Source organism: Haematobia irritans, chromosome 1, assembly GCF_050003625.1.
Source record: "Haematobia irritans isolate KBUSLIRL chromosome 1, ASM5000362v1, whole genome shotgun sequence".
Lineage (NCBI taxonomy): Eukaryota > Metazoa > Arthropoda > Insecta > Diptera > Muscidae > Haematobia > Haematobia irritans.
Window position 1 is genome coordinate 162528465 of NC_134397.1, and position 15163 is coordinate 162543627.

The following is a 15163-nucleotide window of genomic DNA, read 5'->3' on the forward strand; positions in this document are numbered from 1 at the left end:
AAGAATGAATAATGTGTCCGTCCGTCTGTCCGTATTTCAGACTATCTTAATGTCGCTGCCTATATCGCCCATATAGCCTCCAAATGATGCCTGTATGAGAGAATGGATGTTGTGATTAGGAACATTCCAATTTCTCCACACGCACACACACACCAAGCCGCACAGGCACATATCCACTAGCATCTGTGAGCACTATTACCATTCGACACAAAACAAAAAATGCTAAAGCATGGACGATGGATGAAAGCCTATAGTGGATGGGGGATGGATGGGATAATGTGAACTGTGTGCTACGTAAATACCAAAAAACCAGAATCAGCAGATGCTTTAGTAATCATAAAAAGAAAAAAATCAAAAAAAAAATATAAATAAATACTATATTCAAGCAAAGGGGCTCTATACACCATCAGCACCACCTACCTACATACGAACATACCTCTGAACACACACGACATCCATACATATCTACAAAAGGAATGTGTAGTGTGTGTTTTTTTTTTCATCATAACCGTCGCCGCCGTCTTCTGGTTCTTCTTTTGTATACAATGCTAAATCCACTCTACGTCGTAAAGCTATGAGACCAATTGAGTATGAGTTGTATTTTCTTGGAGTATACATGTGTGTATGTGTGTGGATGGGTGTTTGGGCCCACGAGATTGGGTACATATTTTGTAACAAAATAAAATACAAAATTTATCTGTATTTTTTTTTGTTGTTTTTGAACAATAAATATATATCTGTTTGGTATTCAGATTTTTTTGAATGTACCATAATTATTTTAAACTGGCAATAATCAGTGATGATGTTGATAATGGTGACTCTTAAATCAAGTATGCAACTTTACACCAACAGAAATAACATAGATGGATGTGTTGTTATTGGGCTTGTGAATACATGTGTGTGTGTGTGATTGAATAAGGAGAGTAAACACCACACACAAGATCTTTAGATAATTTTTGCGGTTTAACTTTAAGATACTCCATGAGATTGAGAGCGAGAAACAGAAAAAGAGAGAGAGAGAGTGAGAAACTAAGGCCATCGCGCATATCTGAGAAAATCCAAGAGAATTTAGTATGTGGGGGAAAAAAGACCTGAATATGGCTAGCTTTAGTTCATTTAGTAAACGGCTTCACAACGGCAACGCGTAAACGACGGATGAATAAAAGTGCCAAGCCACAGATAAAGAAACAGAAAGCCAGTTAAGGAAAAAAATTAAAACACCTTGTATTTATCGGAAAAGAGAAAAATCTAGTGTTTTTTTATATGATTTCAATTAAATTTTTATAATAAAATATCAAAAAAGAATTAAAATTAAAAAAACGGTAACATTATAAATATCATTTATTTTACCCTCAAAGTGAAGCAACAAGAAAACATTTTTTTCGCTCATTCATTTAAAACCAGAGAGAGCTAACAACTTGAGTATTGTGCTATAGAAGAAAAATCAAACAATTTTTTTTGTTGTGGAATGGAATGCAGCAAAAGATATAGCAGCGAGCATGGCGAATGCCGCCGTTACAATTTAAACTAAAAATCCCTATGCCAGAAAGAGAGAGGGAGTACAAAAAAAGTGATGAGTGTTGTTTTTTGGTTTTTATTTTTCTTCAACTTAGTTAAAAAATTTTATACAAAATATCTCCTCCTCGCCAGCATTGATTAAGAGAGCGTCGCCTTTGAATACACTCACAAAAGTGCTATATACTAACATAACATACCAGATAGTTAGCTAGCTAAGTTGAGTATCGTCGTGTGGTCGAGCCGTTAAACAATAGTCGGTCGGATGTTGTTTTTTTGTTTTTATTCGTTTTGTTGTGTGTGAACGGGCATTGAGATCAAAGATGTATGCATATTTGTTGTTGGTGTGAATATTTTAGATACACCAGCAGTCTTCTACAACATACTTACTATTCGACGTAATCATTGGAGTTTTGTGAAATTAGTGATTAAAAAAAGACAACAAATTGAGTGGTGTTTTCTTGTGAAAAAATATAAAACAAACAGTGAATACATCAGAAAAAATACACTTCCTTAAGTAAAAAAAAAAAAAAATCATTATTATTAACTCCAAATTGGAAGAAAAATAAATAAAATTGAAATTTGTATTTCAACTATTGGAAAAAAAAATTATTTACTTTTCCATCAACGAAAAAGGATCTATCCAACACCCACTATATAAAAATAAATCCTATAGTGATAATTATGATGTTAACAAAAATAATTTCCTAGTGAGTTTTTATTTTGTATGGGAGTGCATGTTATCTCTTCCGAAAAAAAGTCATTAATCTTTGCTGATGTAGTAGAGAAATTAATATTTATGACAAGAAAAATATTTCAACATAAAAATAACCCAAATACAAGAAAACAAGAAATAACAAAAAAAAAATTGAGCACCGTAAAATATAATATAGTAAAAGAAATAAAATAACAAAAAAGTGATACAACTTCATACGAAAAGTCAAAAAGAAAGAAAAAAAAATCAAAATTCAAATAACGTTTAAAACGGTCTGCGGTCGATTGAACGTTTTCTCAAGAAACGGTTTCAAACAAAACAAAAAAAAAACGCGTTTCAAAAAAAATCAACAAATTGCCAATATATCAGCTCCCCCTATAAACAACAAGTAGACAGATACGACTGCGCCAACAAAACCCAACGTTCCGTTCACCTATCCAAAAAATGCGGTTGTGAAAAATTTCCAATTTGACAATTTTTTTTGTAAACAAGTTTTTGGTATTGTGGATAGTAATACCTAACTTATAATCCAATATCAACACAAAAACAAGTAAACCGCCAAAATACTTGGCAATCCTTATAAACCAAACCACAATAACAACAACAGGCAAATAAAAAAAACTGCCGTTATGCTAGATCAACGAAGTGATACGCTATATTTTTTAAAATGTCTACGTCAACGGTAAAACTTGCTGAAACAAAATCCTAGGCCAATACAATATATAAAGGAGAGGATATTCACCTCATAAGAAGACGACGACAACAACAAAATCGCAGCCCCCCATAACAGGCAGCAAAAGTCATCTTTACATACACACATACTCACATTTCATTGATAACGTGCAAATATTTCAATTTGAAATTATGCCAAAATTACAGCAATTAGCAGTTACACATCACCAGCAACAGCAGCAACAACAACAACAACAACAGCATCAGCAATATCCCCATTATGTAGCAGCACAACCAACGAGACAACATCAAACGACATCGTTAACTAATGTAGCTGCCCTTACATCAACACCACCACCACCACCCAACCATCCGCTATCGTCCTCAACCACACATATATCACCGCATCCTTATCAACAGCCTCCGCAACATCATCATCCCCACCATTATCAACATCAAACGACAACATCTTCTTCGCAACAACATCAGTCTTCGGCATCGCCTTCTTCACAACATTTACATCATGGTGAATTTCCATTACCCGATGGTTGGGATATTGCTAAGGATTTCGATGGCAAAATCTATTACATAGATCATAATACGAAAAAGACAACATGGCTGGATCCAAGAGACCAGTAAGTATTAATAAATATTTTTTTTTTTAATTTAGAACATAATATTTTCTTCAATTAATGCGAAGGAGATTTCACTAAAAAAATAGATAACATCTAAGGATTTTAGTAAATAGGGTTGCCATATATCAGCAATATATATATCAAAATATTGTGGAGTGGGGTTTTTTAACACTTTTCCTTATAGCTGAAATTATTAAAAATTGTCGAGTTTTCATCTTGAATTTATCAATATAAACCAACTGTTTATGATGGAATTAAAAATAATTTCATTTGAATACAGTTTTATGAAGATACATTTCTGAAATATGTGAAATTTAAAAAAAAATTAAACCAATGAAATGAAAAGATTTGAGGTGATTTAATGCTTGCTTCATTCCTTTTTTCGCATATGGGAGTAGGGACTTGAAAAGTAAAACAGATTTGGCATAGATATCTCAATTTTCATTTCAAATGTCGTATAAATGGCTTCAAGCTGGAAATAAAATTTCCCAATTTTATTTTTCTTGTTCATTCGAATATTAGGTTACAAATGTCATCTGAAAGGCATTATTTCACATGCTTAGGAGAAAATTTTGATTTTTCTAGGACTCAAAACAAATTGTTCTTTTTGATCCAGAATTTTGCACATATGGAGAATTATTATTAGATCCTCCATATATGCAAATTTTAAACTTAACTTCGTTAATCTGACCATTTAAACCAATCTTTTTGAGGGTGCATGTTTCATCACATCCATCTGAAATTTGATATATGTATTATCATGTGGTCCGTGAAGATGAGATTTTCTGATTCACGGTGGTAGGTATATAAGATTCTACCCAAACGAACTTACAGTCACATGTGCTCGATTTTTTAAACAGAGACCATACTCCTTGAATGAACATAGAATGCACTCAGTTAGATTCCAGACAAGTTCTCGATTTCTGGAGTAAATTTAAATTTGAGGGAATTTAACAACAAAATTGAAAATTCTCAACTATAAAACTTACTGAAACCAAAATGTTGATTTTTTTGAGCAAACATTCCCTCTTTTTATACCCACCACCATAGAATGGTGACGGGGGTATAATAAGTTTGTCATTCCGTTTGTAACACATCGAAATTTCAATATCCGACTACATAAAGTATATATATTCTTGATCAGGGAGAAATTCAAAGACGATATAACCATGTCCGTCTGTCTGTCAGTTGTAATCACACTACAGCCTTCAATAATATCGCTATCGTCCTGAAATTTGGCATAGATTCGTCTTTTGTTTGCATGCAGGTCAAGTTCAAAGATGGGCTATATCGGCCCAAGTTTTGATATAGTCCCCATATAAACCATTCTCCCGATTTGGGGTCTTGGGCTTATAAAAATTTTGGAAATCTAGAAGTATTTTAGGACCATCAAAAAGTGTACCGAAAAAGGTGCCTATCAGTCCATGTTTTGGTATAGCCCCCATATGGACCGATTTCCCGATTTTGCTTCTTGGGCGTCTAGAAAGTGTATTTTCTATCCGATTTGCCTATAATTGGAAATCTAGAGGTACTCTAGGACCATAAAGATGTATGCCCAAAATGGAGTGTATTCGTCCATGTTTTGATATATCCCCCATATAGACCTATCTCCCGATTTTACTTCTTGGGCTTCTACAATCCGTAGTTTTTATCTAATTTGCCTGAAATTGGTAATGTAGAGGTATTCGAGGAAAATAAGGAGATGTGCCGAAAATGGTGTGTACCGGTCCATGTTTTGATATAGCCCCCATATAGACCTATCTCCCGATTTTACTTCTTGGGCTTCTAGAATCCGTAGATTTCACCAAATTTGCCTGAAATTGCCTGAGCTATTCTAGGAAAATAAAGAGATGTGCCGAAAATGGTGATTATCGGACCATGTTTCGATATAGCCCCCATATAGACCGATCTCCAGATTTACTTCTTGGGTTTTTACCCAATTTACCTGAAATTGGAAATCTAGAGGTATTCTAGGACTATAAAGAGGTGTGCCGAATATATTAAGTGTCGGTACAGTTTTTGATATAGCCCCCTTATAAACCGGCCCTCCGATTTGGGGTCTAGATTCTAGAACTACAATTAAATGTGCTGAATACTGGGTGTATCCTTCCATGTTTTGGTATAGCCCCCATTACACCGAGCTCCCGATTTAATTCCAAGAGTTTCTAAAAATTGTAGTTTTTTATCCGATATGCCACAAATTGAAAATATACTGGCATTTTATACCCATAACAAAGTGTATATGATTTGGTTTTATCGGTCCATTTGGTAAGCCATCCATATAGACCGATTTCACTTATTGAGGGTATAGAAGGCGTGCTGATCATGAACATTGCTTGAAATTGAATGCAAAATTTCCAGATTTTACTTCTCGTAATCATTTCAATAATTGGGATGAAAATCTACAGATTTTAGATTTCAAATCAAGACGTTATTTCATCATTTTCTTGCACACTTACAAGAGATGTTTATGATTCCTCTAAAACTCAAACAAAAACTGATTCTTATAAATTCAGAATCTGATCTAGTCTTCATAGGTAAAATCTTTAGATTTATCTGTGGGAAGCGTACTGGTTGAACTAACTGCTTGGGAAAATATCTGTCATCAAACCCCCTTTGAAATTTTCAAAGGAAACTAGTATATTTGATTCATGGTGATGGGTATTTAAGATTCGGCCCGACCGAACTTACTGCTGTATATACTTGTTTTAAGTTAGTCAAATAGGCTGACAGTTAAAATTACTTGTTGCAAAAAAAAAATAAATAAAATAAAAACAATCAGCAAACGTATCAACGAAATACAATAGACATTTTTTATGTATTGCGGAATTTGTCTATCTGTTAACTTTAAAATTCTCACAAATACACCACGGCCGAAGAGAGCTAAGAGTAGCAGTAAGTCAGTCAGCCAGTCAACCACATGTACTTGCCTTCAATCATTCAGCATAAAAATATGTTCAAATGTTTGCACGTATATATGTATGTATGGGCATACATTCGTGGTATTTACAAACAGACAACCAAATCAAGTATACAAATTTGTAAGTTCATATATGGATGTATGTACAATCATACGTCAATGCAAGGCATGCAAAAGTTATGTATATGAACATACATACATACATACATATATGTAGGTATGTCTCTCTCTCTGTGTGTGAAGTCGGTGGGGTCGATCTTTTGTTGTTTGATAGTGGTGCGCGAAAAAGGCCCAATGTGTATTTTTGTGAGCCTTCTTACACATACTCTATGGTATGTACTCCATTCTGCTCCCCTCTTTACACATACCTCGCAATCTCTCACTCTCTTGCCAATCAGTCATCTAAATTAAACAGACATAGTTTAGCAGCAACAGCACCTTTGACGACTGTGCCAGACCAACCGACCAAGCAAATCATACCCCCACCAGCAGCACATGCACCCTGGAATTTTGGTCAAATTAAAAGAAAAAACCAAAATACAAAATAAAAAATAAACAAAAATGGAGAGAGAGAGAAAAAGCTTTAAAGCGAAAACATTCCAATGTGATGATTAAGACAAAAATAGAGCTAAAATTAAATGCGAACAACTTGCAAAACTGAATACACCACGCTATGCCATTTCATACCACACAGAGCACACAGCACAGCACACCGCCTCATATACTCCCCTCATTCATTACTCTTTGCTCAGAGATATTTTACTTTACAATTACAACGAGCACAAGTAGAGTTAAGTGAAGAAAAACTAAACAAATAAAAAGATACAAGAGTGAGTAGTACTCCATGTATCTATGAGTATGTTTGACATCATACATATACTTGGCAAAGTGTATGGCCTGCCAGCCTGCCTGCCTTTGTGTATCTGTAAATTTCGAGCACAAATATTTTTCATTAAACCAAACGGATAAATGGTGCGATCGATTGTTTTGTTACGAATGAGATTGCGGTTGGTGGGGGGGGAAGCGGGCTCGATTGACGTTGTATATATGTGCGGCGGATGTTTATGGTGAATTGCCTTAAACGAAAAGTCTGTCGATTTACACCAACAAAAACGAAAACAACAACATTTTGAAAGTAAACAGAAAATGTTTACATTTATTTTGAATGTAATTTTGGATTATTCGCCTTCCGTTTCCATATTATAAAGCAAAGCAAAAACATTTACACTTAAACACATTGACAGTGAAGGGGTTTTTGGCCTATTACCTTGTCACATATCTATATGGGGGAATCGGTCATTCGTCACATTAAATTATGCAATTATTTAAAATTTACTTATTGGATTTACCGAAATATATTGACTTTTTAAATTTAAGTTGGATAATATATTTGTCCCCAAATAAAATCCTGATAGCCATATTTAAAACAATTTATCAACAGTTTTATCGAAGAAATGTACATGGTTGATGGAATATATTTCAAAATTCACTTTGACTTCTTTATATATGGGGGGGGGGGCTAAGATCATAAACCAAAAACTGGGATGAAATAACTGCTTACCAAAAGCACTTCCATCAAACTCCCAAAAAATACCGTATGCTTGTGAATAATGACTTACCTTTAATGAACAATTTCGATTTAGTTTTTCGATTTTAGTTTTTTCCCTAAATTAGTAAGTATTTACTAATTTTGATACAACTTGCCTCCAACATTTCTTAGTATTGAGAATTTTTACAGGGGATAAATTTCAGGCATTGCTATTTTTCAAAATTAAGCCTGCAATGAGTGACTTCAGCATAAAATGCAATTGGACAAATTGACCTTGATTTTATGCAAAAACTTAAATGGTTAATCAAACGAAGTAGCAAGAATTGAAAATCCTATAGTTTCTGGTTGTAGGTCACACAATAGCAATCCTGTGTTTCTCAGATGCATTTTTAGTAAAAAAGGCGAAGTAAAATACCTTAATGCAATATTTAATTTATTGTTTTAGCATAAAAATGTAATGACATAGGAACTAAAACCAAATACAACTAGTGGCGTTTTCTTTTCTGAAAAAAGTGCTTTGGCTTCATTTTGTCTGTACAGAATGCTGATTCTTTAAATGTTGCCAGCAACCCAAAAAAATGCTATAATTTCAATGGGCAGAAAAGAATCCAAAAGAGCACACCGGGCAATCGCAGCACCCTCATTTGCCACAATTTTCATCTACACAGAAAAAAATTTCACGAAAATTTTTCCAATTAAAATTGAGTTTTAAAAAATATTCAATTAAAAATTTAATTGATTCAACAAATTTTTTAATTGAAATAAAAATCAATCACACAAATTAATAGTATCAATTAAATATTTAATTGGATCAATTAATTTTTTAATTGACTGTCAATTAATTTTTTAATTGATACTATCAATTCTGTGATTGAAGACATTTCAATTAAAAAATTAATTGGATCAATTAATTGCGTGATTGAATCAGAAAAAATTTTTTTTTGTGTGTATGCGTGGCACTATTTTCACAACAGAATTCGAAGCCTTTTCGCATGCTTACATAAAAGTTCATTTTCCCTGCAAAATGCAAAAATATGCGCATTTTTACAAAAAAAGAAAACGCCATATTATGCGGTACATCGACCCGTATTTTATCAATCGAAGAGCAGAGCAATTTCAACCTCTCACTTGGAAGTATTTCTTAGGTGCTAATGCAGATGACCTTAATGCCATATTACACTATTTTCTATAGATATTTTAACCAAATAGTCTGCCACAACAATGACAATAAGACTAAGGGATATAGAAACTGACTTAAATACCCCAAATGAACTAGAAACTTTTTATAAACCTCAAAACACATACCCAATACTAGATAAAAATACAATAGCTCAATAAATATTACTTCAATTCAAGTACACTGAAAAAAAAGCATGCCCGGTTCCAAAGATTTTGTCTTTACTTTAAAAATTTTGGTATTGATTCCGAGCCAAAGAAGCGGAGAATACAAGTGAGGATACTTTTAAGACAAAATTTTCTTTCAAATTTGGGTTTTGTGTACTTGCTTCTAGGAAGCAAATTTTAATTTTTCGCCTTTTCAGTTTTTTTTTTCATATGCTATCCAAGTCCTTTAAAAACGAGTTAACGACAACTTTATTTTCCAAATTAAGACTCGACTTTCAGTAGAAATTATGCTAAGTTTGAAGTAAAAAACTTCTTTAAAATAAAGTTTTGAAAAACATGTCCTATATTTGAACGATTTTTTGCTTTGTAGTCAAGATGCAAAATGACAGCAAATTTAAAGACAATTTCATTAAATTAAAAGAATTTTTCTGAATTATTAAAGACAAGTTGACCTTAGCCCAAACATTTTTTCTTTCATGTTATGATATCCATTTTTAAGTGAAATCACTTAACTATAAGGACAATACGACTTCATTGAAAAGTTTATCGAATTTTGGAGAAGGAAAAAAACTTTATATTAGAGAAATGCGTCTTCTATGCTAAGCAAAATTTACATTCGTATTTTAAAGTCATGAAATCTTTGACCTCACAACAATATTTTTTTCAGTGTAGTAAGAATAGCCTTTTGTTCCGTATGCTTAAACCTGCAATCTGCCAGTCGCTATCACAAATCTATCAACGAGATGGCTGGACAGTATGATATTCATGTCATACCATCACACTAGGGAACAGAAAAAATTAATTATGAAGAATAGGCCTCTGGAAATGTGTAAACTAATACTCGATATCTTATATTGAAATATTTAGAACAAAAATATATTGAATGGGCAAAAAAGTCAACCAGCCAACAACCTCAGAAAGTCAAGCAGAAAATATATATCCCTCAACACGAAAATGGTCATTGACCATCACAAATCTCTCATTGAGATGATTGAGCTGTTAAATATTTTTGTAAATGGTAAAAAAACTAACTCCAAGTGAATAGATGGATACCAATTGCTAATGTTTTGTCAAAATAACAATTCTATCAGTGTACATGGACGTAAAATGATCTCTGTAAGCGAAGAATAAAACAAAACTCTTTGCAAATGTGTTTGGCATTTTTGTTGTTGTTGTTTTTTAAAATGAAAATGAATCTTATATTTACGAGAATTTTTTGTTTCTTAAAACAATTTCTCAATAATTTTACAAAAGCTTTCAGCTCAAGTAGAATAAACAAACGTAAAGCGCACATACCAGCACGAGGCTAATGCTGACGTTAATTTTTTTATTGATGTTAAATAAAACAAGGAAAATATTTTCTTAAAATATTTCGCGATGCCTTCTCATTCATCTCTAGAATATCTCTTGATTACAATGATAGGTCTTAAAAATTCCATGGGAAAATAGACAGAGATACAAATAAAATTGTTCATGTGCATATTTATGTGTACATATATATATTTTTTCATTATTAGCATTTTTGTCGACAATTCTAAAAACAGTATAAAACCGGCTAAAATTCCAATGTTCGTTTATAAAATTTATATCGACATTTCGAGAGAATAATATAAAAATAAAAAAAAATAAAACATCTCCATATATTTATAATCAAAATGACGACAAAGAATCTACAACAAGACAAACACATCTGTTGGCATAACATCACCCAAAAAAATTGTTTCTGTATTTTTATTTTTTTTTTTTTTCATAAATTCTTTCATTTTCACAAAAAAAAATATATTAATAATAATAACACACCACACAACGATCAGAGATAAATAAATTTAATGTGTCGCGTTGTATATATTTTTTTTTTTATTCAGCTGCTGTTGCTGCTTCTTGGCTGTCTTCAACTATTCTATAAACTTGGGTAACTTGTTTTGTGGCATTTTTGTGTTTTGTCCGTCCGCCTGTTTGCCTGCTAGCCAGTCTTTGAATTGGCAAACAAGTTGTTAATTTTTTATATTAAAACATTTTTTTTTTTGTTTGTTTTATAGAGACACACATATATGCATACATACATACAGACAGACATAAATGTATGTTTACACCTATATATGTTAGTATGTAGTTTAAACATTTTTTTGTTTATTTATTTTTGTTTTATCTTCTTATATGGAAAAAATTAAGAATACTCTGCCGCAATTCATGAATGTATTTCGTTTCGGTTTTCTGGATATAATTTTTTTGCCTACTACAACGTAATCTGATCTTAAATGTCATTTAAACCGTTTTGTTTTTCTCTTACAAAACAATGCAGCAATGAAAAAGTTTAGAAAAGTGCTTTTAATCACGCTGCAATCAAGTGAGACACTTTTTTTCTACATTACGAGTATAGTCTGGATGGGTATATTTTCTTCATTATCATAGTAATTTTTCACTATAGCAGGTTTCTTTTGCATTGCAAAGGAAGGAAGTTATTATATGATAAATATCTTGAACGATTAGTAACTTGTTGCTCGTTTTTTTTTAATGAGTTTGATATCTAACAGTGGATGCTTTAGGGACAAAATTCAAAGATATAGAGGGAAAACTAAAGGATATATGAAATAACGACAACAGATCGAAGGACCATTTTTCATCAACATTTTTCATCAACGAATAATAAATATGCATACCAGTCAACGAGTTGTCTTTTCATCAGTAAACCTATTTTTACCTTCGATAAACTTGGAGGACAATTTTTCGTTTTCTCAAAGTATTATTGTCCGGAGAACCATTTTTGTCAGCTCGAAGGACCATATTTTGTAAACTCGATGGGAATGATCAGTTATATATAACTTTTCCAACTGAAAGGAATATTACCAGAAACAAATATGATGCCACCATTTAAATTTAGATGCACACAAAAATTTTTTTTTTCGGATTCAATCACGAAATTAATTGATCCAATTAATTTTTTAATTGAAATGTCTTCAATCACAGAAATGATAATATCAATTAAACAATTAATTGAAAGTCAATTAAAAAATTAATTATTCCAATTAAAAGATTAATTGATACTATTAATTCTTGTGATTGATTTTTTGTTTCAATTAAAAAAATTGTTGAATCAATTAATTTTTTAATTGAATATTTTTTAAAATTCAATTAAAAATTCATTTGGAAAAATTTTTGTGAAATTTGTTTCTGTGTGGGAACACATTTGTTTGGATATGACTCCCTATGTTCTTATGAGCCTCATCGCCTGATGCCAATATGACCTTTTTTAAATCATCTATGGTTTAATCCTTACTGACTAGCAATTCAAAAGACTATGGTCAACTCAATGTACCATTTTATATAGACTCCAAGACGGGCAAACATAAATCTAGAAGCTCGAAGAAGCATAATTTGTCTATTGGATATGCGTCTAGTTTCTTAAAGTATTTTTTTTATATTGAATCCTAGAAGAAATGTTCTGTGTCTGCTTGAACTATTTTTGTCAGTTCGAAGGACCATATTTTGTCAACGCGATGTTTTGCACTTGCACACAAAAAAAAATTTTTTGATTTCAATCACGAAAATCGCGGATTCAATCATTTTTTTAATTGAAATGTCTTCAATCACGAAAATGATAGTATCAATCACCCATTTTGATTGAAAACCAACACGATTTTTAATTAAAAATTTAATTGACTTTTGCCACAGAATCAATTAATAGAGTGATTGAATCAATTAAAAACGTGATTGATTTTTAACATAAAATTCAATCACAGTTTTAATTGAATCAATTAAAATTTTAATTAATTTCGCGACAAAAATCAATCAACTATTTGATTCATTCAATTAAATAATTAATTGAAATTGGCTATAAATTTCGATCAAAAAATTTATATATTGCGACCCCAAAATCGTATTTATTTTTTTTTCTTTTGAAATAAAAGAAGATATGTGTTTCTTATAAAACATATTTAATATTTTATTATTTTTTGAATTATGCAATAGACAAATAAATTTGGTTCTTGTCATTTGTGGTTTGTTCTAACATAACTTACAAATACAATTACATAAATTATATAAATCATTATCTTCCTTATAATAATAACCATGTTAGCATGGTCATTCTAATATGTAGATGCGCCTAGATTTCCAATAAATCAGCAGCCTGTAAGCTAAATTAGTTTTTCTGAAAGTAAGCAGAATAATTCGAATTTAATTTTGTTAAATTAAAAGTTAATTTTGTTAAACATTACCTGCATAGAATATCAAGTTCAATTCTTAGTTCCAGGTTGCAGATTTATAATCTTCTTTTGCAGTTGCAGTCTTTTAGCATAAAAAGGTGTATTAAGGAGCTCGGTTATTCCTTTCCAAAATTTCCGCACATTGAAATCGTCTATTAAAATTTGAACCAATCAAAGACAAAAATAATGGGAATGCAATGTAATATTTGGTATTATATTGATGATACTTTGCAAATTCTGGAAATAGAAAAAAATATAAATGGAAAATATGTACATATTTTTATTATTTTCGGATATTTTTCATATTTTTAAATCCAAAAGAAAGAACTTTTTTACCATTACATAATTCAGCTCATTAGTTTATATACCAGATATACTGCTCTCTACTTGGGTTCAAACTGAAAAAGCCAGGTAAAACAAAAATGCAATTTAATGCCAACGCTACTTCGCAACTTCAATGTGAATCTTCCAACAAACCCATACCGCTCCTGGTTTTAAGAAAACTAGGAGTGAACAAAATTTATAATTTTAAAAGATCAATACGGTACCCACTTTTTTATTGCAAACATATTATTATATATTTGATAAAATGATGGAGTTGATTGGTCAATTTCACGAAATAAAATTGGTCACTAAAAGAAATGAATAAAAAATATATTATTTTAGTCCGTATAATGTAAACAGGCATCAATGGAAAACGGTATTCACATTTCACAATTTCTTACCTTCAATAAACGTAGATTGTTTTCCAGTTTTACAATACCACAAAACACAAACACAGGTAATTTCAAATGCGTTCTGTCATATATTTTTTTCAAACCTTTACCACGTGGCCGTTTGTTGTTGCACACTTTATTTATTTCAACCCTTTGCTATGATTTGTTGTTGCGTTCAAAATATTTATGCACACATTTTGAATGCAGCAGACAGAATGTCGCCAATCATGTTTTTCAATTTACGCGAAAAACAAAAACCCAACCGTTCGTTACGAGTTACTTCCACAGACTGATCTCTCCATCATACATTGTTGAATAAATACCCATTCTCTTGTTCTCTTTTCGCTCTTTCCATTGCTCAAAATTATTCAGTTTCAATCACAAAGGTGATTGGGTCAATCACATGTGTAATTGGAAACGGAAAAAATTTCAATCACGTTTGTAATTGAAAATTTTTTCCGAATGGATTAACAAATTGATTGAATCAATTAATATTTTAATTGGAAACGTAACAAATATCAATCAATTTTTTAATTGGTTTTTATTCGGATTTGATTAAATAATTAATTGAATCAATTAACGTATTAATTGAATCCGTTTCCAAATTCAATCAAGTGTTTAATTGAAAAAATTTTGGTGATAATTTTTTGTGTGTGCAAACAATTTTCGCCATATTAAAGTATTATTTTTATGTTGAATCCTAAAAGAAATGTTCTGTGTCTGCTTGTCCATTGGATATGCGTCTAGTTTCTTAAAGTATTTTTTTTATATTGAATCCTAGAAGAAATGTTCTGTGTCTGCTTGAAAAACTATTTTTGTCAGTTCGAAGGACCATATTTTGTCAACGAGATGTTTTGCACTTGCAAACAATTTTCGCCATATTAAAGTATTA

The 15163-nt window shown here is 31.5% G+C and overlaps 1 protein-coding gene across 1 annotated transcript in view; it reads left to right on the forward strand.

The window, feature by feature from the left end:
- Positions 1 to 1134: 1134 nt before the first annotated feature.
- Positions 1135 to 15163, forward strand: part of kibra (WW and C2 domain containing protein kibra) — a 75145-nt gene continuing 61116 nt past the window's right edge. Inside the window, exon 1 of the mRNA XM_075292055.1 lies at positions 1135 to 3537. Within this exon, the coding sequence (XP_075148170.1) occupies positions 3095 to 3537 (443 nt within the window). The 5' untranslated portion in view covers positions 1135 to 3094. The remainder of the gene's footprint in view (positions 3538 to 15163) is intronic.